Source organism: Episyrphus balteatus, chromosome 1, assembly GCF_945859705.1.
Source record: "Episyrphus balteatus chromosome 1, idEpiBalt1.1, whole genome shotgun sequence".
Classification (NCBI taxonomy): domain Eukaryota; kingdom Metazoa; phylum Arthropoda; class Insecta; order Diptera; family Syrphidae; genus Episyrphus; species Episyrphus balteatus.
The window spans coordinates 121,967,393-121,988,404 of record NC_079134.1 but is presented as its reverse complement, the minus strand read 5'-3'; the positions used below and the strand labels follow the sequence as shown (position 1 = coordinate 121,988,404).

The 21,012-nt window shown below is 29.9% G+C and overlaps 1 protein-coding gene across 1 annotated transcript; it reads left to right on the top strand.

Annotated features, from left to right (window-relative positions):
- The first annotated feature begins 1,278 nt into the window (after nt 1–1,278).
- LOC129921072 (23 kDa integral membrane protein-like) lies at nt 1,279–20,933 on the top strand. Its single transcript, XM_056002718.1, has 6 exons — nt 1,279–1,405; nt 1,745–1,841; nt 18,415–18,606; nt 18,664–18,825; nt 18,887–19,084; nt 20,533–20,933. The coding sequence occupies exons 2-6, from the start codon at nt 1,782–1,784 to the stop codon at nt 20,602–20,604; spliced, it is 684 nt and encodes a 227-aa protein (XP_055858693.1). The 5' UTR covers nt 1,279–1,405; nt 1,745–1,781; the 3' UTR covers nt 20,605–20,933.
- Nucleotides 20,934–21,012: the final 79 nt, after the last annotated feature.

The window sequence follows — 21,012 nt, the reverse complement described above, 5'->3', positions numbered from 1 at the left end:
CAATCTTACTTTCTCCGAAACGATGTAAAGATTTGTTCCACTGCTCGGTGAGATAAACTATCAAATCACCAGTGGACCTGTTACTAAGAAGCTTTCGTTCTTCGAGATATTTCTTGATCAACGTTTCCATGACCTTGGAAAGAAGGGATGTAAGTGCAATTGGTCGGTAATTTGAGGGTGAGGAAGATTCGCCTTTTTAGGGACAGGCTGGACAAATGCTGTTTTCCATCCACTCGGGAAGAGACAAGTAGAATAGGACAGATGAAAAAGCTTACGCAATGGTTTTGCCATTGTGGAAGAACACCTCTTCAGAACGATGGGAGGGATACTATTCGGGCCAGCGGATTTGTGTATGTCAAGATCTTTGAGAACTCTTGATAGCTGTACGAGTGCGAAAGAAGATTCGTCTCATGAATCCGTTTACGCGCTCAAGTACTGGCGGAGTCATGACACTATCTGGATTAGTACAAAAAGTTAGTCAAATATCATACCTACTTTTATTTTTTTTATCGAAAAAGGGACTGAACATTTTTTTTTTATATATGGTCATAATTTTGAAAAAAAAAAAAGATACATATAAAAAATGTTAATCCAGAAAGTGATTTTTGTTTTGGCTTAGAAGAAGTAGCATACATTATTGTTCTATAAAAAGTTATTTCGTCAGTTGTCCGACTTTTTTTGGTGGTCATAGACAGTGTATGTTACTTACATGTAACATCGATTACATGTAATCGATTAGATTTAGATTTTTAAGTTGCAAGTTTTTAAATTAAAAAGAGTAGAAAATTTCCAAAATAAATGTACCTATTTGTATAAATGTATACGGCCTTGCCTATTGCCAATTATCTCTGACCTCTTGCCACTTATCATTAGTGTGAGTGTTTACAAAAACAAATTTACCTGAATATAATCTAAGCCAACACTTTTTAAATTATAGAAAATAAATAAATAAAAAATCTGATAAAGAAATATAAAACTTTCAGCATAAATTTTGTATACTTCATATACATTGCAACTTATTCTTAACAGTGACGGCAACGCTGTATCCCCATAACACAAACTCCCTTCCCTATAGAGTCAAAAAATTAAAATAAAGAAACTAGTAAACAAAAGTTGCACTTTTGGCAACTCAAATCTAATCAGATGTTTCAGTTTTCAAACTATGGACAGTGTTGCTCATGTTAAATAACTACTCTTTAGTAGACTCTATCCACTCCCTTTTAGTACACAAATACTTTTGTATTTTCTCAAAAAAAAAAAAAGAAATAAAATATGAGAAAACCAAACTGAGGGACACTTTGCTTTGTGTCTCATTTTTTGGTCTCAGCATGAAGGAATCTACCTAGTGTCTGTTGATTCAGTTTTATCGTGAACGTTGTCGTTGAAAGTAGTATTATAATTTTGTGTAAGTTTATCCAATAAATTGGGCCTTTGTTATGCCAAGATGTGTATTTTAAAATAAACATTCATGTATTTTGATCTCCATGATGATGTTTTCGAAAAAAAAACAACAAAAACCGGTTTTTGTTGTTTTTTTTTGCGGTTTAATAATCTGCCAACCATTTAAATATTGACAAAATGTTTAGTTAATACCTATACCTGGAAACTTATGTCATTATTTAAACTTTTGTTCAACCATTTTTAAATAATAATTGCTGTTTTTTTTTCGAAACCACGCGGTGGATAGTGTCGATTTTTGAATAATTTGAATATTTTTTTTTCTTTGTTTTGTAAATTCTTATAGGTTTTTTCTGATAAATGCGAAATAATTTATTTTCGAAATGGATTGCGGAACATCGATGGTGAAATATATTTTATTCCTCTTCAACACATTGTGTTCGGTAAGTAATTTTTTTTTTTTGTTTGTCTTTTCTTAAGTAAAATCTTGGTTTGTTCTTCTCAATTTAATTATGAATCATTTTAAAGATGATGTCATTCAGTATATTCAGCTTCAGATTCAGTAGGTACAGAAGGTATATCTACCTCTTGAAAGATCATTAAAAAAAAAACCACACAGAGGTATCATCCATATTTTTATCTGAGCTGCTGGAGCTTGTAACATACCCATTTAACCTTCAAAAAGTCAAAATTATACTTAAATTTATGATAATTTGATGATGCCTGTTTAACGAACGCAAACATGGGAACAAATAAATGAGATTTGATAGAGATGCTTTGTTAATTTCGCAAAACAATTCTATTGGAAACAAGTTCCTACGTCTTAAATTTACCAACCACTCATCTCTCTGTTTCAAGGGTAGACTTGGATTGATTTCCCTTTGTACACGCTCTATTACATGGAATAGGGTATATTAGCTTTGTCACATTATACTGATTCTGGGAGTCACGAACGTTTCGAAATTCAACAGGAAGTTAGTAGTTTTTTAGATAAAAACTGTCTTAGGTCCAATTTATTCACACTCCATTAAATTTAAAGTCGCCATTAAAAAAGGGAAATTTTAAAATTTGTATGCAATTTGACAGTTTTATAATTTTTAATGGAGCCTTTAAAAATAATGGAGAGTGAATAAATTGGGCCTTAAACTTAACGAAAGAAATAAAAATTAAAAAAAAAACAAACAAACAAACAAACAAAAAACAAGCCATATTTGTGAGTCATTTTAACAAAACATTTTTGAAATCCAACGACCAACGACAATGTGTTTTATGAGTCAGTGTTGCATTCCTTAATTTACTCCAAGATAAAATTTCCAAGACTTATTAAGTTTTGAATCACTTCCATTTTCTTCTAATTTATATTTAGATTGTGATTTGAAAATTTTCCACACCTACTTATACCGGGAATATCAATTTCCCATCATGAATGAATAAATAGGGTATTGTAGAGTTTTTTGCAATATAGAAATAATAGTTTATCGGTATTCTTTTAATTTGCTTATGCAATTAGGTACTTAAACTTACTCCCGTCCCGGTACAATGACAACGTGAGTAGATTTTCAAACAATGGTTTTTTTTCACAATTATTACAAAAAGGAAAAAAAAAAAATAAAAGTGACCGGAGGAACGGGATGCCTGGGAAGCAAAACGACAAATAGGTAATTGTGGGGAATATATTTTTTTTTGTTTGTGTGATGAATCAACTGCTATAGTCTGTCTGCAGCTGTTCAGTTTTTCTTTTTTTTTTTTCTTGAAAAACAACAACTTCAATAATGCAATATCGGCACCTTTACAATTTTGCGCTTACGGCGAAGTCTCTCTATAGGAAGGTTATTTAATATGGAAAGAAAAATAATAAAACCGTGATTGTTTTTTATTTTTAGGTACTTTCGTAAATAAAGTCTAGTTTACAGTTCAGGGTGAGAAATAATTATTTTTTTTAAATATTTTCTGATGCTGGACAGGATAAAACGAAAAATATTTCGTTACAACCATCTTAAAAAATCCATTTTTGATAAATTAATATTTTTTTTTTTTTCAGTACAAGTTAATTATAAATAAAAAACTGTAATGTCTTTTTGGGCATGAGTTTTTTTAATGCACGATGTTGCAGCAATTTAATTCTTACATTGCTCAAAGTAATTGTGCGGTGACGCTGCGGGAGAAGACTCGCAGGTTCCGAAAACACCGCACGATCAGTAGGGTGACGATGCGTCATTGTACTTGTGAATGATTCCTGTAGTATCAAAAGGCGTAAAAAAAAAAAAACGGATGTGTGCACCGACCGGGCCTCAATAATGTTAGTTAGAATGACATAATTAAGCACAGTGGTTTTTGGACCATTATTGGGTTTTTGGTGATTTTGATTTTTTCCAAAAACAAATTTACCTATTGCACAGACTTTTATGTCTGGAGAAATTTGCGTTCCAAATCGTGAAATTTGTCCCGTGGCTCAACTATCCCCTCTCTACCTTAATATAAATCACAACAAAAACATTACTGTTAAAAAAGAGCCAAGTTCTCCTATGTTGAAGATATGCTGGCACAAAAAGTACTGAAACGTAAAAGTGTACCAAGTTCTAAAGCTTGGCTTTAAATTTGTATAAATAAAATGTTTATTGTTTGCTTGGCAATTTTTCAATTAGCTTTAAAAATCGGTAATTTTAAGAAAAATTGTCAAGAGCACAATCAACATTTTATGTATACAAATTTAAAGCCAAGCTTTAGAACTTGGTACACTTTTACATTTCAGTACTTTTTGTGCGAGCATAACTTCAACATAGGAGAACTTGGCTCTTTTTGAACAGTAATGTTTTTGTTGTGATTTCACTACTTTTTGCAAGGTATTGCTATAGAACTTAAAATCTCTATAATTGATGAACACTCAGAGAAAATGGGCGGTTAACACGCCCCTTGAGAATTTCAGCCAGGGGGCGTGGCATCCGCCCATTTCCGCTGAATTATCATCAAATATTATAGAGCACTTCTGATTATCGTAGAATCTTAAAATTTGGTAGAATGGTAGAGCTGGTAGTTTGTACAAAGGAAAAATTTAAAATTTGAGAATTTCAGCCAGGGGGCGTTTCAACCGCCCATTTCCGCTGAATTTTCATTAAATATAATAGAGCATTTCTGATTATCGTAGAATCTTGAAATTTGGTAGAATGGTAGAGATGGTAGTTTACACAAAGGAAAAAATTTAAAGTTTGAGAATTTCAGCCAGGGGCGTGGCAACCGCCCATTTTCACTGAATTTTCATCAAATATAGAGATTTTCAATTCTACAGCCATACCTTGCAAAAAGTAGTGAAATCACAACAAAAACATTACTGTTAAAAAAGGAGCCAAGTTCTCCTATGTTGAAATTATGCTGGCACAAAAAGTAGGTACTGAGATGTAAAAGTGTACCAAGTTCTAAAGTTTGGGTTCAAATTCGTATCAATAAAATGTTGATTGTTTACTTGGCAATTTTTGAAATAACTTTAAAAATCGGTAATTAAAAGAAAAATTGTCAAGAGAACAATCCAAATTTTATTGATCCGAATTTGAACCCAAACTTTAGAACTTGGTACACTTTTACATCTCAGTACCTACTTTTTGTGCCAGCATAATTTCAACATAGGAGAACTTGGCTCCTTTTTTAACAGTAATGTTTTTGTTGTGATATAAACAACCAGCTCTACCATTCTACCAAATTTCAAGATTCTACGATAATCAGAAGTGCTCTATAATAATTGATGAAAATTCGGTGAAAATGGGCGGTTACCACGCCCCCTGAATTGAAAATCTCAAATTTTCGATTTTTTCCTTTGTATACACCACAAGTCCTATCACCATGTAAAATTTCAAGTTTCTACGATAGCGGGAAGTTCTCCATAATTTTGATGATCTGTCAGTGAGTCAGTTACGGTTTTCGCAATTTTTGAAGTCCTATATCTCAGAAACTACTCATCGTAGGAAGCTGAAAAGCATCTTTGGTGTGGAAGTTAGAGGGGGTCGAAAATGGTCTGAGTTGTTTCCTGTAAATAAGGGTGTAGTGCTAAAGTTGCTACACAGAGAAAAAAAGACCACATAAAATAGAACAAAAACAATAAGATTTCTCTATGGTTTTCATCCAAGAAGGAAACCTTATTAAAACAATCGGGTTTTTCTTATTGTTTTAAAATCTGCAAAAAAATAAAAAAAACGATGACCAGGCTGGGAATCGAACTGGAGACTTCAAATCATTAGTCGCCCACCTTACCACCTGAACCAACCTGCCATGAAAATAATGATCGCTATTTTTGTTCTAGTGCTAAGTTGCAAAAAAAATCAACTTTTCAGTCAAATTTTAATAAGATTTTCTCTATAAAAATAATAAGAAATCTCCTTAAAAAAACCTTATTAATCGTTGATTTTAATAAGATTTCCTTATGAAATGTATGGAAGGTAAAATAATATGGCAATCTGTTAGTTTTTAGCGGGTCATATTTTTCTCTGTGTAGAGAACTTGGCTGGGCACTACCGTGCTCCTTGATAAAACAAAAAAGAAACAATATTTTTCAGGCTTATTCCGTAATTTCTCATGCTTTGTTGCACAACTTCAATTTGAGATCAGCACCCCAAAAAATAAACAAAACAAAAACAATTCCGCCAAAACTTTTAATTTTAAATAGAATTTGACTGAATTATAATCAGTCTTTTTTAATGGGTTTATTGACTTTGGTGGCTTGGTTAGAGGAGCTCGGAGGTAAGATTAGTGAATGTCAAGTAAAATATTTAATTGTTCCACTGAGCAATAACTGATCCTTCAAAAAACTACTTCTAAAACAGGTTGTAAAAAATTATTTCTTTTTAATGCAATAACAATTTTATTTTTAAGCTAAATATTTTTATTTGCTAAAAACATTTATTTAGGTACTGCAGAAAATGTTCTGTTTGCATTGAAATTTTGTTAATTAATTTTATTTTTATTTGCAATAATAATTTTTTTAATTGCAAATGAATTTTTTATTGATATTTTTACAACATTGCCTTTAAATTTTTTTCAAGAGTTTCTTTTTTTTTAGTTTCAAAAACCGGAACTTGTTTATTGTTTCAATATTTATTAATAAGTGCTGAAATGACATGACATTTACAAAATAGGTTTTTAATCTAATTGCTTGTAGAGGCTCAAAAGATATCTTTAAATCAAAAAGTAAGTAGGTATCGTATATCCTGGGATTCTTCCCAACAATACCAAACTTTTTAAACCTCTTACGATAAGATAAACTTGTAAATAGAACAAAATAACTCCTTTCTTAAATTTTTCAAAGAATTTGATATTTTAAATAGAGGTTGGAAACAACAATATTTTGTGTAAAACTAGTACTGAATTCGCTTATAATTGGATGGTATCAACCCCATTCCAAATCTTGTGAATTTATGAAATAAAAAATATTTTCACACTACTGAAAAATCTACATAAGTTGAAACGAAAATGTAATAGGTACTTTCGTATGTATTTTTGTTGCTTAATCTTATATCTACCATGAAATATTATATAGCACATGCTCGTTCCTTGTATTGTATTCCTTGGTTACAGTTGGGGTTCTTTTGTTGCGCCTTTAAATAGGTACCATGGGAATGACCTATATTTTAAGCACAAAGGAACACTCAAAACAATATAGTGTTGATACGAGTATACAAAAAATAGCACACTCTATACAAATAAAAAATATTTCTGCAGCAAAAAAAAAAACATAACTAAATACTCACCTCGAAAATAATAATTGTGTCATAGGTGTACACTGTACAACTGGGTGTCATATCTCGCTTGATGCTTATCTAAGGAAAATAATATATAATCAGGTCTATTGTAACATGACATTTTTGTGTCATGTGCTCTGTGCGATGTGTGAAACTTTTTTAAATTAAAAATTAACTATGTTTAGACTTTAGATGTATATACGAGTAGGTAAATAAATAAAACCTATATGTAGTTATAGTTTCAAATGAATAAGCTTAACTTTATTGTAAGTTGCTAGACTTGTTTGAGCTAATTAATTACTAAAAATGGTTATTCGGAATGGAAATTTCTACCAATAACTAATAAATTTTAAAACCTCGGTTACATACATAGGTATTAAACAATTAAATCAAACATTAATCTTAAACATGTTTTTATTTAAATCTCCTTGATATTTTAATATTACAAAACTATCTATATTTGGTTTTCTTCCTTAAATTGTTCGATAAATTAAACTGGAATAAATTACAATAAAATAGTTAAAATAAATAAAATAATTTCTCTAAAACAAATTTTGGTTTCACTCCAATTTAATTTTTTTTATATCCATTGAATACATAATAATAAAGTTATCAAAAAATTAACTCGGAAGTCCAACCTAAGGCTTAACTAGACAAAAGTATAAAAAGCAAAGTTAACATGTGAATCTGTCACCGGAGGGAGAAGTAGCTTATGTGTAGATACAATTTTCAGCATGTTTTGAGCGAAGCGAGGTTAAGCCAGTTATTAACTAGTATTGTGACTTGTTGTTGACTGTTTTCTTTTTTACGCTATCGTGCTTTGAGCTTTATTGGTTCAAGTGTTGAACTTTAGATATATGTATGTACATCAGGGTGGCTCTCAAATGGAACACAGAGACTCAGAAAATATAATAGAAATCTGAATTAACTTTTGTATCGTTTATCAAATTATGAAATGATGACAACATAAGGTTGGTTAAAAAAAAAAACTATATTATGGGATCACCCTTATCTTTTTACATAAATAACTAGTAGGTACCTTTAGTGAAATTATTATCCCGGTAATTATGAGTCGCTATAATTAGCGACCTTTATTTTAACCAGGGTGATCAAATACCTAGTCCCTCAATGGAAACGTTCAAAGTTGTAAAGAATTTAAAAAAGAAATCCAATAGACAAAAGTCTTTTATTCAAATTTCGTCGGACTAAACTTCTGTGCACATTGGGTTATCAGGCTTTAGTTTCTTAAGCTTCTGAAGTAGGTTCATTGTCAAAATTAAGTAGGTAATATCAATTAATACATCAACCAATTTTTTTCGCGTTCAGTTATCACCACGAGACCGAAAATATAAAAAAAAAACTGACAAACGATAGCTGATGTTTTTAACCTGAAAACGATATGCAAAAAAAAAACATTCTTTTCTAGTTTTAGATCGAAAAAAGGTATTTACTTTCTGTTAAAAATAAGCTTGTTCATTTAGCTCATGGAGTTTTATACATAAACTATGCACGTAAAATATATTTGGATGTATTTATAACACTTAAAAAGCAGTCACGAACGAAACTTAGTCATTCTGGAAGTACAAACAATGCTATATAAAATGATTCAAAATAAACAAAGTATAGGTACTTTAAAAGACTGCTAATTAGTTTATTTTAGCGAAGGTGGGACAATTTTTGATAATCATTTTAGGTATTTACTTATCTTTGTCCATGTTTGTCTTATTTTGATCACGTTTAACCTTGCATTTGTTAAGTGTTCGGTTCCGAAGAGAATAACAAGGAATTTACACACCTCGAACTGAATCATGTTTGAATATAACTTTTTTAGTTTTTTTTTCTATATTTTCTTTTTTTCAATATTTTTTTGTTTTTTGTTAATACAAACATGCATAAAAAACCAAACAAACAACAAATCACTTCACATTTTGAAGAGGTTATTTAAAAGTAAATGACATCATTTTTCAAAAGCAAAACAAAATTTAATACATGTTTTCGTTGCACCAAATTGTAGATATCAGTGTATTGAGAATACAAAAAAAAAACAAATAAAAAAAAAAATAAAAGATAATATTCCAACCGGAAAATTCTAAAAATATATTTTCTTTTAGAACTAAAATAAATATAAAGAGGGCGAATACTTAATTTTACTACATACAATGAACTTACTGATAAGAATACAAATAATTTAATATACGGAACTACAACTTTGGGTCATGGTCTACTTAAAGGCTTCTTTGAAAACAGAAATTAAAAAAAAATATATTTATTTACAAAAAAAAAATACTAGTTGGTACTCGTAGGTAAATCTTAGTTCCTATATTATTTTCAAAGAAATGATCCGGGCATCTGAAAAGTGCCAAATCAAAAATAATAGCGAATTCAACATACGAGTATATTCATTTGCTACGAAAAAAAAAACAAGTGAAAATTATTACTAAATACAATATTCTGTATTTATTTTATGATTGTACCGTCCAATGGAGAATGATAAAAATTGTATAGCATTTAATGCTTCAAGAACACTGTATACTGTTTCTTATCATCAAAGTCGATCCTGGAGTGGAATTGACTAACGCGATAGTAGATAACTAATAGAGTCAATAAGCGACAAGTTATTAAGCAAAATTGTCGTTTTTTGACTATCGACTATGGCTTAGCCGACTCCACTCCCACTCTCGTTGTTGGTACTTGTTTCGAAGATACTCATCAATTTACCAAACTCAGAATGGGATTAATATCACCTTCTGTGGACATCACTTTACGGCCTTTAATTGAGAAATAAGACCGAACATCAAAATTCGGGGTTATTTCACTTTCGAAAAGTTATTTGAGTCCAAATTTAAAATTCGTTGTATTTTGGTAGGCGTTATTTCACGGCACCTATATTTTGAATTTTTGCTAATAGAACTTGGAGCATAAGCTTTTAAAACAACAATTTGAACTTCATTTTGAAAGTTTTAAAAATTTTGTGTTCAATTTTTTGTAAATTTGAATCATGTGAAAACTCCCGAAAAAATCTCATAGTTGTTGGTTTAAAAAACTTAGGGTAAAGTCGGGTGATATGGCACCACGGGTGATATGGCACCACGGGTGATATGGCACCCTTTCAATATCTCCCACTTAATGACTTCTTTTCAAAGGAAAAAGAGCAAAATAGAATTCAGTCTGACGTAAACCTTCAGTGGATGCATTCGGATCCGCAGTAACCATTGCCACTTAAATTTAAAAAATGGACAAACAAAAAAGTGAGCTCAATTTGAGCGAAAAGTTTTTTTGTGTAAAATTGTTGTACGGGTGGTTCCAAAAGTATTTGACGCCGAGGGTTCATTTTTTTATGGCACCGGTGCCGTTTCCCCCGCATCTACTTTTCAACCTATTTATTTTTGAACTGACAATTGTATTTACAAAAAACTTCAGCAAACCAGGCCAAGTGGGCTAAAACCCAGCTCACAGCAGCCGTTGGAGCTGCTGAATGTAAAAAAAAAGCAGGACCTAAGCATTTTACGATTTCCCTAACACTTAACTACACAGAGAAAAATATGACCCCCTAAAAACTAACAGATTGCCATATTGTTTTACCGTCCATACATTTCATAAGGAAATCTTATTAAAATCAACGATTAATACGTTTTTTTAAGGAGATTTCTTATTATTTTTATAGAGAAAATCTTATTAAAATTTGACTGAAAAGTTGATTTTTTTTGCAACTTAGCACTAGAACAAAAATCGCGACCAATATTTTCATGGCTGGTTGGTTCAGGTGGTAAGGTGGGCGACTAATGATTTGAAGTCTCCAGTTCGATTCCCAGCCTGGTCATCGTCTTTCAACAACACATACAACAAGTGCCACAAAAAAATATCAAAAAGAAATAGGGTGCCATATCACCCTCGATTAGGTGCCATATCACCCTCCATTTTTTTGGTCATGTATTTTTTAATGTTTTTTATTTTTGCAAAAAATAACAAGAAATTATCTTTCAATTAAACTTATGTAACTATTTTGTATTTAAGAAATAGTTTTAAAATAAATCTGAAATAGAAATCTTCTTTATTTCTCAAGTAATAACAAAAAACGAAAATGGGTGCCATATGCCCCGACTTTACCCTATACTTACTTTGAGTTCTATTGGTCAGTTATTAAAGAGAAAATGGCAAAGCATCATATTTTGTATTTAAAAAAAAATATTGCACGATGCATTAAAAATACTAATGTTGCAGATTACAATATCTTATATTTTTTACCGACTTCCAAAAAGGAGGAGGTATTCAATTCGCCTGTATTTTTTTTTTTTTATGTTTGTTACCTCATAACTTCGGTATGAGTGAACCAATTTTGATAATTCTTTTTTTATTGTATTCAAAGAGTTGTATATAATAATAGGGGTGATATCTTTCATATTCATAAAACAGCTCCACAAACTGCATAGGTTATCAGAATTTGTTGGTAATAAATTCTGCTCTTTATACGTTTGTTTTGTAAACAAAGACAAATAACTATAAATATAGAGATCTGCGAATCAAGACATCAATATGAAGAGCCCTGAATCTCGTTGTTTACAACATTTGTCTTTTAGTGATAAGAATTTTATTCGTAAAAGAAAAAAAATATATTTGTTTATAATACTGAGAAGAAATGAAAAGCCAATGAAAATACACATACAATACAGATAGACTTGTATATTAGTGCTGTTTACACAAATATTTTCTGAATTTTATACTTCGAAGAATTTTTCGGCAAGTCAATTGCACATAAGACAAATGATTGTTCTTTACCGAAATATCTTATGTGTCATTAATTTGGCGTCAGCAGGCAATGTTAGAGAAAAATCTTTGACGCAGCAATAAGATAAAAAGTTCAAAAACACATGTAGATTGTAGATACTTATACTTATATTTATTTTATATTCATTTTTTATGGATTGGTAATTAAACATTTCAAAAATGTCGAAACGAAACACAAGTCGTTTTATTCGAAGTCTATTTGATTAATCGCATGTCAATAAGTTTAATTTTTGTCATTAGCTGCAAGGTTTCCAGCTAAATAAACATTGTATCTGCTTATTTCGTCGTGGATCGATTAAAACTTCAGAATAATTCGTTTTTTGATTAATTTTAAATGTGATTAAGAAATTTACTGCTATTAGGTTGACATATTCGATTTTTATTTAGTATAGTCACATTTTAACAGTTCTTAAGGGATTACATACTAGCGAATATTGACAAACTTCCAGTAATTATCAGTTGCGAACACTATATAAGTGAATTGGAAATTATTTTGTATGTCCTTCATACGTAAAAAAATCTAATAATTTATTTATATCAAAAATACAATCACCAACAAAATGTACCTCACTTATTTATGTGAATAAACAAAAAGATAGAAATACGAATACGAGTACTATATAATTGAAGCACGTTTTTCCTTCCCTCCAGGCTCTTACTTTCAATTCCAATGATAAGATAAATTTTTGAATAAAATCAAATAACATTATTAACAAACATTTTGAAAAGAATTCGAGAAAAGGGCACAACATATAGAATCCGTCGCGTGCGTTACGTCAAAGTTTTCAACTGACAGCCCGATATAATACACTCGTTCTTATGAGAACCGACCCATACACGACGGACTCGACGGATGCGTTTTATTGGTCGGTTCTCATAAGAACGTGTGTATGTTATCGAGCTGTCAGCTAAATCCGTCGACGTAACGTATGCGACGGATTATATGGGTTGGGCCCTAAGGTCTCACATAGATCATCGAGATTTGTAAGACTTGCTTTATAAAATTCTTATTAGACCAATCTAGATAGACTCTTAATGGTTTATCAGTTAAATTAAAATCGCCCAAAACTCTTATCTTTTAAACACCTACGCTCCTGAGCTATTCTTACAATCAGAAAAGAATGCAGGCAATTAGTTAATCAAGAAAAATAAATAGCGATGATTGCAATTTTATTACACTGAAAAATAGTTATCCAGGGTTTTCCATTGAAACTCATTTTATTTTATCATTGTTCTGTCACAGTCACCGATTTAATTAGTGATTCACTTTTTTCCGATAACTCAACTTGATACTCAATTTTACTTTAAAACTAATTAATTTTTTAATGAAAATATCTTACATAATCTTGGAACTTACCTATACTTTTGATAAAATTAAACAAAACGATACTTGACCATATAAAAGTCCCCTATAATAATGAAAGAATGCGTTCTGCGAAATGCAATTTCGTTTTGTTTTTGTTAATTTTTTTTATTAGTTTAAAATATTTTTCCAAGTAATCAGTTGTTAGGAATTGATCAATGTTTATTTTTATTATTTGAATCAACAGTCTTGATTAGCTTTGCCTAAGTGAATTCAGTGAAGCTAGTTTAAGTTAGTTATAATTAGGAACGTTATTAAATGATCGTAGAGTTATGATACTGCATGTGAAAATTATTAATATATGGCTTGTGTATAATATGAAGAAAAGGCGTTTTAATACCTTGGGTAAAATTGAATTTAATTGAAAAATATTTTTCCAGCCAATTAGGTACTGTTTTAATTGCATTGTTCATACTTGTCACTATACGAACTTTTAGATAACTGAGTTTATTTCAAATTCTGATAGTAAAAAATTGCTTTCTTTTTAATTACTCGATTAATCATATTTATTAATAAAGTGTCAAAAAAAAATTGTTCTAACTTATTTATCAATCATGATTGTTATATCCGCATTTCCAGAAAAATTAATGAATTTCAATGTTTTAAAAATAAATACATATACATAAGAGGACGGTAAACAGATGATCACTCAGCGAGAAACAAAAAAGACTCAATTTTTGGAACCTAATATTTGAAGATAAACACAGTAGCTTAAATTTGTTGGTCTCATTTATTTACACTTATCACCTAGAATTAACGAATTTACTTAAGAATGGTAAAAAAAAAATATACATTTTGATACAAAAGGGGAAACCACCTTTTTTGGAAATTTTATATGTTTCCCTTTTAATCCAATAAACGTTTTCATTCTTCAAGGCATTCTTTTTAAGCATGATTAAATTGTATTTTTGAGCTTGATATCATTTTGAAAAGCTTTTTTAACAGCCAATTTTGGCCAGTTGTAAAGTTTTCCTTATGGAATTCATTTCCAGAGAATTACCAGACCAGTCCATTACTTTAATTTTTAGGAAATGATGAAAAAATTGAAGTACTAGACCAGTCTGATAATTCTCTTGGTATGAATTTTATTTTTTGGAGCTTCTTAAGAGAAAAGTTGCAGAAAACATCACAACAGTAAACTGGAGGAAAAGTCTTATACTGCTTGGAAAAATGGTAATGATGAATAAAATGAAATTTTAATAAATTTTGAATTTTTTTACTTATTTATGTCAATCCGAGTAATGATAAGTTTAAGTAAATGAGAAAAAAAAATGTAAGCTACATCGACGCAACTTTAAATATTGCTCATGTAAACCAAAAAAATATATTTTTTCGCTTGGGTCTAATAATTTGGCAAGGTACTGTAATTTAACTTACTGTTTTGGATATTTTTACTTGCGATATAGGGTACTATTAGGCAAGTTTAGGGTATAATTGAACTCGAGATCAAAATCTGTCTCGACGTTACGATGATTGAGAATGCGTAAAAAAACTATCTCCCAAAATAATATCTGAGTGTTTTTTCTCGAGTCAAAACCACGAAAGCAACTTAGTTCAATGTTGGTAGTTATAGAGATTCCCTAGATGGAAAATTGAAATTTAATACTTGCCATATGACCCATATGGAAAAGCTTCTTTTTCTCAAAAACGGCTCTAAAAAAGCAGTGCTTAAATAATTTTTTTTAAACCATTATTTAAAAACGGCACCTATTGTAAAACCTTTTACTTGATACGCTTACCTTTTTCCAAGAAGGAGAAAACTGAAAAAATTAATTCTTGTGAAGGTCCATGTGGAGGAAATTATATAGTGTCAAAAAATCATTGTTTTTTGCATCTATTGGAAAACCTCTAATAACAACCTTATTGGACTTTTGTGTGTGATACCATAAATCCTCCCACCGTATACAATTTGATTGAAACCCACACTACAAACACTTTTTAATACGAAAATGATTCAACAGTCCCAAGAAGGTGTGTCTAAATACTTGAAAAATGTCACAAGCTATTCATTGTGATTGTGAACTGATGAAATTATATGAATGTACAAGAGTTTCATTCAAAAAACTTGAAGCTTGCTTACTTTTAATTGGTTATAAGATTCAATCGAAACTTTCGCTTTATTAGCATGACTCGCTCAATTTATTTAAAATTACCTATTTTTTAAAACATTTTTCGCTTTAGTGCAAATAATTACCAATGCTCAATGCGTTTTTCTTTTTAATTCTCAAAGCCTTACGATTGACTTTGATTTTTTGGAAATTATAGTGTCAAAATATGGCTGGCACCAATACCAAACATTTTATGTCAGAAGATTTATTTGTTTGCTTCAAAATACAAAAAAAAACTTTTTTTGAATTTAAGAATTGAATCATTTTTACTGAAAGGTAGTTTCTAATCCGAAGAAGAAAAAGTCTATAGAAAACAAAAGCAAAAATTTTCATCAAGGCTAGCGTATAGAATATAAAAAATAACTGTGATCACTTTTGTGCTTATCAGTCTTGATGTAGACTAATTTAAAAAAATAGAAATAAAAAAAAAAAAAAAAAAATCATGATTCCTTAAATAAAGATTAAATTTTGTATCTGTATTTTTTGTACATGCGTTAAAAGTTTATATCTAACAATCTGTTGACAAATTTTAATTGCATAGTTGACTCTATAATAAGTACACAAAAGACATACTTACATTTATCTACATTCCTATATATCATTGTATCTTATATTATTTATCCAATGATAACTATGCGCAACTCGTGAAGACTATTAAATAGGTACATTGCAAGCTTTATTTTTTTTTTATCATTTATGCATGTATGCATGTTTGTAGACATGTATGATGCGTGAGTAACTTAATTGAATAAATTACTTGCGATTCCAGGTCTTAAATAGCCTCCGCGTCCGCCCAATCACGTTTGTTAAATTAAATAATTGGTTCTGTATGGATTAGGTCATTTCAAAGGTCAATACGACCATGTACATCACAAATATGATTTTGAACGAAGGTAAATGTGTACGATACGTGCATGTATGAGAATGTTAGTTACTTGAACAAATTGTAAACAAAATATAATTTAAAAAAAAAAATGACTGTCTACAAAGATTCTGTAGATACAAACGCTCGTCTAAAACCAGATTCACTTTAAAGCAATTCCAAAGTTGTAATGAAAGGTTTGCATGTTACATTTATTCAAGTACCTACACAGAGATGTAGCTTATAGCTTAGTTATTATTAATTTGTTTTTTTCTGTTAGTATTTTTTTAAGTGATATTGATATTAATTAAGATATTTATTTAGGTTTTAGTTCTCATTATTTAAAAATAAAATATGACTTGAAAAGATGAAATTTTGTTCAAAGTAACTGGCAATCGAATATTCTTCTTTTGTATCTCATTAAATTTATTAAGAAATCGATCGAATAACTTCATAATTGTTCAATACAAAAAAGTACGCATACACCACAGTGACCCACCGCAAAATAATAATACAAAAATAATACCGCTGATATTAAGTCAGTGAAAGCAGTTGACTTTGGTTTTCATTTTACTTATTGACTAAATAATATAATTATTCAGTTAAAATCTTACATATGTATGGGGTCCTTAGATGTCGGTAACCTTAAGCACCACAAAAGGTACTATTTGCCCAATAATCATAAATTTGATGATAAGAAATTAAAGAAACTATTAATTTACTTACCTAAACCAGTACAATTTTGCAGTGCCAAAATTATACTAGAAACATTTTACGCTTTCATCTGCAGTGATACAAGATTAATTAATTTGTCGGGATCGGGTCAAAATTCTGGCTTCAAAATTCTGCTTTTTTTATGAAAATTCTGTTTTTCAAAACTCTGCATTTTTTCTATTCTGTCTTTCAAAATTCTGCTTTTTAAAATTCTGCTTTTCAAAATCCTACCAGCATATTTTTTGAACAAAAAAATTCTGCTAATTCTGTTTTTTTCATAGCATATGCGCTTAAATCTCATTAATCCATTAAAGTAATTCAACTTTACTACTTTCCTTACTGTTTATTGTGTAACTGTCCCAAACATTTGTTATAATGCATAGACTGACTTTCTTATAATTCACATCTACAAACCGTTGAAAACTATTAGAAACTAAAATGAAAGACACAACATATTCCTTTCTTAGTCAATTTTTCGAACATTCACTTTTATTTGATAAATTAATAAATTTCTAATTATTTTTCGAAATTATTTAACATTAAAAATCTTTTCTTAAAATTTTTTAATTTATTGATTTATAAAACAAACAATGAACAAAAACAAAACTGATAAAGTGAGTAGTAATCAAATAAACAGCGAGGAGGATAATTTTACCAAATTCTGCTAAAAATTAAAAAATGGTTTGGAAAATCTTTATAAGCGCGCGCTTTTAAACATTTTCCAAACCATTTTTTAATTTTTAGCAGAATTTTGTAAAACAGAATTATGAAAAGCAGAATTTTGAAAAGCAGAATTTTGAAAACCAGAATTTTGAAAACCAGAATTTTGTAAAGCAGAATTTTGAAAGCAGAATTTTGAAAAAAAGAATTTTGACCCCCGCAGAATTTTGACCCCAACCCCCATTTGTCCTGTTAGTTCGTTAAATAGAATCTTAAATAACAAATAAGCAAAAGTTGCTGACACGTAACGCTATAAAGCTTCTCTTACTTATGTATTTATTTTGTCTTATTTGAAAATTAATTATTTTTTATTATTAACATGATTTGAATAGCAAATAAAAGTACTTAAAAAAAACTGTAGCAAATATAATATTTGTAAAACAGGTGTTATTTTTCAAAGATTGGTTTTAAAAAAGGGGGTACATAGACTGCAAGATATTTTTCTTGTCTTAACTTGACACACGTTACAGCCCTAATGTATCTTATGTACCTATTTAGATAACACTCTGTAGAAAAATCCTACTATACCTAAAATCTATTACATGATGTTTTCCTAGGATTAAGAGACGGCAAGCCTAGCACATTCTGTTGATTTTGTTAATATATTCTACAAAAATATATTTATCATATGAATCTCAACAAGGTCAATGCATGACTTACAACAAATATATTTTTATAACAAAGATCAACCTTTAAATGGGAAAAAAAATATTTATCATTTTTCTTTTAACTTTACAGATATGTGGAATCTTACTGATTGTTTTTGGAACACTTTTGCTGAATAACATTGGCGACTATCACAACCTTGGAGATGCTGTGAAAGCCCAACAAATTCCTGTTGGACTTATAGTTTTCGGATCAGTTGTGCTGTTAATTTCATTCTTAGGATGTTGCGGAGCTATAAGGGAATCCTATTGCATGTCTATGACAGTTAGTGCTTTATATTTCAAAACAAAAATGGAATTAACATGAACATTTTTTTTTTAGTACTCAGTTGCCCTGTTGGTCTTGCTTATTGCACAACTTGTTGGAGTTGTCTATTTCTGGGTAGACAAACAAAACTTTGTAAATTCAATGGGTAAGATTGTTGATAAGGCATGGGAGGAACGTACTAGTCGTGCTGACTTTATGGATGCCCTTCAAGTTGGGGTAAGATTTTATTTAATTTTTTGATAGTCTGATGTCTAATTGGTTATTTTTTTTTATTTAGTTTAAATGCTGCGGTAAGTCTGGACCTACCGATTACTTGACTTCCTTCGCACTACCTCCATCAACATGCTGTGAAAAGAATGACTGCTCAGTTCCATCAAACATCTACATCTCAGGCTGCAAACAAAAAATGATGGATTTCTGGTCTGGAAAGAGTGAAGTTATTAAGTTTGCCGGATTAGTGGTTGTCGGTATTGAGGTAAGAAAAAACAAATTAATTAATGAGTCCAAAAACAAAGAAAAATGTATGTAACATCACTTCACTGTTGTACATAAAGTAGGAAGGACAGCTCTGCTTTGTTTTGTGATGGTTCTTTTTAGTCAGTGTGAATCATGAATCACCAAGAACACAAAAGATACAAATTATGGACCTTTTCGGGATTTTCGAAACAGGGACACACGAAAATGAACAGACAAATACTATTTCAAGGGTCAGCTCTTGGTTATCTATAAAAATAGAATGATTGAGTTAAGCCATAAATAATCTCCTCATATTTAATCAACGCGATCTATTCAAAATATCGCAATCTAATTTCAGAATTTCTCGAAATTCTATACACAAACGTTTGTTATCTAATGGTTACACACCCCGAAACCACCTGTTATAGTTTTATTTTCTGTTCCAATAATCAGAACTACAAACTAAGCGTATGAAGTATTACAGCATTAAAATTGATATTAAATTGATATTAGTTGTAGAAAAAATAGGGCTATTATTTCTTATTATGCACGTCCTTTTCGATTGGCTCTCCGGAAGCTTCTGGAATCATTCAGAAGTCTTCTGAAAGTGTTTTATTCGCAGGAATATGACAGACAAAACGCTTCTGAGAATAAAAATTCTTTACTTGATTTCAAAACAAAATTCACTCAAAATCACTAATATTTAAATAATTAAACATCAAACCAAATTTCCTAGTAGAAAACCAAAAATTTTGTATTTGATTATTCACCAATATAAATATAAAACTTCGGTATTGAGTTAAAGCTTTTCAGACTGTTTTAGATATTGGATTTCAGAATGAGTGAATCCTTGAGTGAAACCAATCGAAAACGACATAAAATAAACTGTTTTGTGATAAAAGATAAAGCTGATCATTTATTTTTTTCATTATTCGAACTTCGAAATTCCCCACTTCCATGATTTTGACAAAAACATAATTTCGAACTTGGAAAATACAGTGCAATCTTGGCATAAATCCATCATGCTTTCAAAAAGAATAAAGTATTAAAAAAAATCACAAAAACAGTTTTTTGTATTCTGAAGAAGAAATTTTTTTTAAGGCTACTTAAAAATGTAGGTAGGTTGTAACGTCAATTTAAATTGATACGGTAAAAACGCTACAAGGAGTTAATTGGGACACTGCAGACCAAATTTTTTTCTCTTTATCAAGTGAAAGTGGAAAAGAAAGGTCTCTTTAAGCTCTATTCATAACTGAAAACCAAAAGTTTTTTGGAGGTGTGGTTGCTGATTTATTTGCATCCAAACATTTTTTTCTTAAACTCGAAGGCAGATATCTTGCATTTTACGCCCCTGGAAAACTGACTTCTCATTTGAAATTTGGCTGTCACAAAATATTTAAGATTCATTATGTAAAATACTACATATTTATTTTTGTTTATTAATTTAATATTTTTTTTTATTTACAGCTTGTCGGATTCATTTTCGGTTGCTGCTTGGCCAACAACATTCGCAACTATAAGCGCAGGGCGACCTACTAAATCTACCAATAACAATTTTGTACAAAATGCTATACGCATTCCAATTTTTTGTTTTTTAAGAGAAACACTACCGAAATGTTAATTTAACTAAATACGATTCGAATTGTTTATATATACATTCACCAAAATATTGTCTCACTCATTTATAAGATTTTTGATACATTTTTTTCTCAAAAAAAAAAAAAAAACAAAAATACCGAAAAATAAATTTGAATACAATAATAAATTATAATATAAATATGATTAGTTTTTACGATAATATATTTACAATGTTATTAAATAATATGTATATTGTATATGAAATAAATAAGTACATTTGTACAAATAAATTTTGTTGTCTTTAAATTTTGAATTAAAACTTCAATGCTGAAATAATTAGAACCACTAACATGTTGGAAGTTACAAAGA